At 71.0% G+C, this 1,860-nt stretch overlaps 1 protein-coding gene across 1 annotated transcript in view; it reads right to left on the bottom strand.

Moving 5' to 3' along the window:
• Positions 1-1,860, bottom strand: part of LOC102430618 (mucin-5B-like) — an 11,499-nt gene that overhangs the window by 3,395 nt on the left and 6,244 nt on the right. Inside the window, 5 exon segments of the mRNA XM_023749234.1 lie at positions 175-212; positions 331-435; positions 795-975; positions 1,179-1,210; positions 1,530-1,727. Coding sequence (XP_023605002.1) covers positions 175-212; positions 331-435; positions 795-975; positions 1,179-1,210; positions 1,530-1,727 — 554 coding nt within the window.

The following is a 1,860-nucleotide window of genomic DNA, read 5'->3' as shown; positions in this document are numbered from 1 at the left end:
CGCCCAGCTCTAAGGTGGCCCGAGCTGCTACCTTCATCTGCTCTCATGGCAGGAGGGTAGACAGGCTGGGCATTGGAGACGAGGCGCGGTGTCCAGAGGGGCCTGGGCGCCCCACAGTGGATGTACAGAGCCCTGCCCCCCCGCCCCCCCCGCCCCCCCGCCACAGAGCCTTACCCCATAGACGGTGCCGTTGTAGGTGCACAGCTTGGGCCCTGGAAGCAAAGGGAAGGCTGAGGGCCTGCCTGGCGGAGGGGGTGGGGGTGGGGAGGCGGGGAGAGGACACTCCTGGCCCAAGCAACACCCAGAGAGCTCCCCCCGCCCCCCACTCACGGCAGGTGTAGGTCGTGCAGCAGCCGCCCTCCTCCTGGGTGGGGGCCAGCTCCTCTCCTGGCCCACATGCCGGGGTGCTCTGGGGGCAGGTGGTCGTGTTGCAGACTGCGGAGAGGCGGAGAGGCGGGTGCTGTCGGGGGACCTCGCCCTCCCCACCCAGCTAGTTCCCAGTGTAACGGGGTTCCCCATGTTGGAACCAAAGAAGTACTTGTCCAGGGGGCTGACCACTCAATGCGACCCTTCTGGGTTCCCCCTCCCTGGTCCTGCCCCAGGGCCTGGGCAGACCGCGGTCACCAGCCTCATTTTTAGGGGAAAATGAAGCCCCCAGAGGCCGCCCAGCACAGGGGTCCAGCCAGGACGCCGTGGCCTCGGTGGCCTCCGCGCTGCAGGCCCTGCCGGCTGGCGGCTGTGCCCTGCGCCCTCCTCTCGGGTCCCCACCCGCCGGCCTGCAGGGCAGGGCTCACCGCACAGCGTCTCCTGGCAGCACGGGTTGTCCGCCAGGGGCCTGGTCACGGCCACGAAGCCAGTCTGGCCGCACTCGCGGGGCAGTTCCCGGGCATCACACTGCACGGGCACGCACTGCACCGACACGGAGCCCGCGTCGCACACGCAGGCCTGGCAGTTGCTGACCCATCGCTCTCCAGGCTGCAACAGACCAGGTCAGGGTCCCTGAGGGCTCAGGCCCAGCCTCAGCTCGGCCAGGGCGGCCCTCGCCCCCAGCCCCAGCTCCGAGCAGCCCTGCGACAGGGACGCATGCACACCCAGGCGCCCACCCAGCCCTGGCAGAGCGCCCGCCCGCCCAAGCTGAGGTGAGCGAGGTGGGGCCGGCGGGGGGCAGAATCACTCACGAATTTGGGGAACCCATCTGGTCCCACGCAGGCTGGAAGAGAAGGAGGAGGGGGGGTCACAGGGGGTCCTGGGGTTCACAGCCGGTGGCAGAGGCCACAGGCCGCAGGGACAGGTCCTCCGGGGCCTGGCCACTCCCCAGCCTCGGTCGTCCCCCTGGGAACGGAAGCCCCCGGGAACCGAGGGCTCCAGGCCGCGTGGCTGCCAGCAGACGGGCTGGCGCTGGGCTGAGGCTGCCATTGACATCGAGGCGGGACGGGCCCAGCACCGGCCTGGGACAGGGACGTCCGGCCTGTGCCTCCCCGGATTGCCTCACCAGGACGGGGTCAGGGCCGGGGCCGGGGCGTGCTTACGGCACTCGGGCACACAGACGTCCGTGTGCGAGTTGAAGAGGGTCTGTCCGTCGGGGCAGAAGCAGCCCTCTGCCAGCCCCGTGCTCTCCGGGCTCTGGGTCCTGTGAGGGGAGGAGGCAGTCCTGGGCCCTGCACCCCTGTGGACCGGCATCCACGGGGAGGGGGGGCAGCGGGCTTGGACGGCTGCCCTGGGCATCCCTGGGGCCAGGTGGGAGGTCCGGTGGGGGAAGGGCACCCAGATATCCTGGCCCCTCCTGGCTGGTCCCAGACCCTCGGGCAACCTGGCCGGCGCTCACCTGAAGTCGCAGGACGCGGGCTGCACGGGCCGCAC

Source organism: Myotis lucifugus, unplaced genomic scaffold (genome assembly GCF_000147115.1).
Source record: "Myotis lucifugus unplaced genomic scaffold, Myoluc2.0 scaffold_4205, whole genome shotgun sequence".
Taxonomy (NCBI): domain Eukaryota; kingdom Metazoa; phylum Chordata; class Mammalia; order Chiroptera; family Vespertilionidae; genus Myotis; species Myotis lucifugus.
The sequence above is the reverse complement of the archived record's forward strand: the minus strand, read 5'-3'. Positions and strand labels throughout refer to the sequence as shown.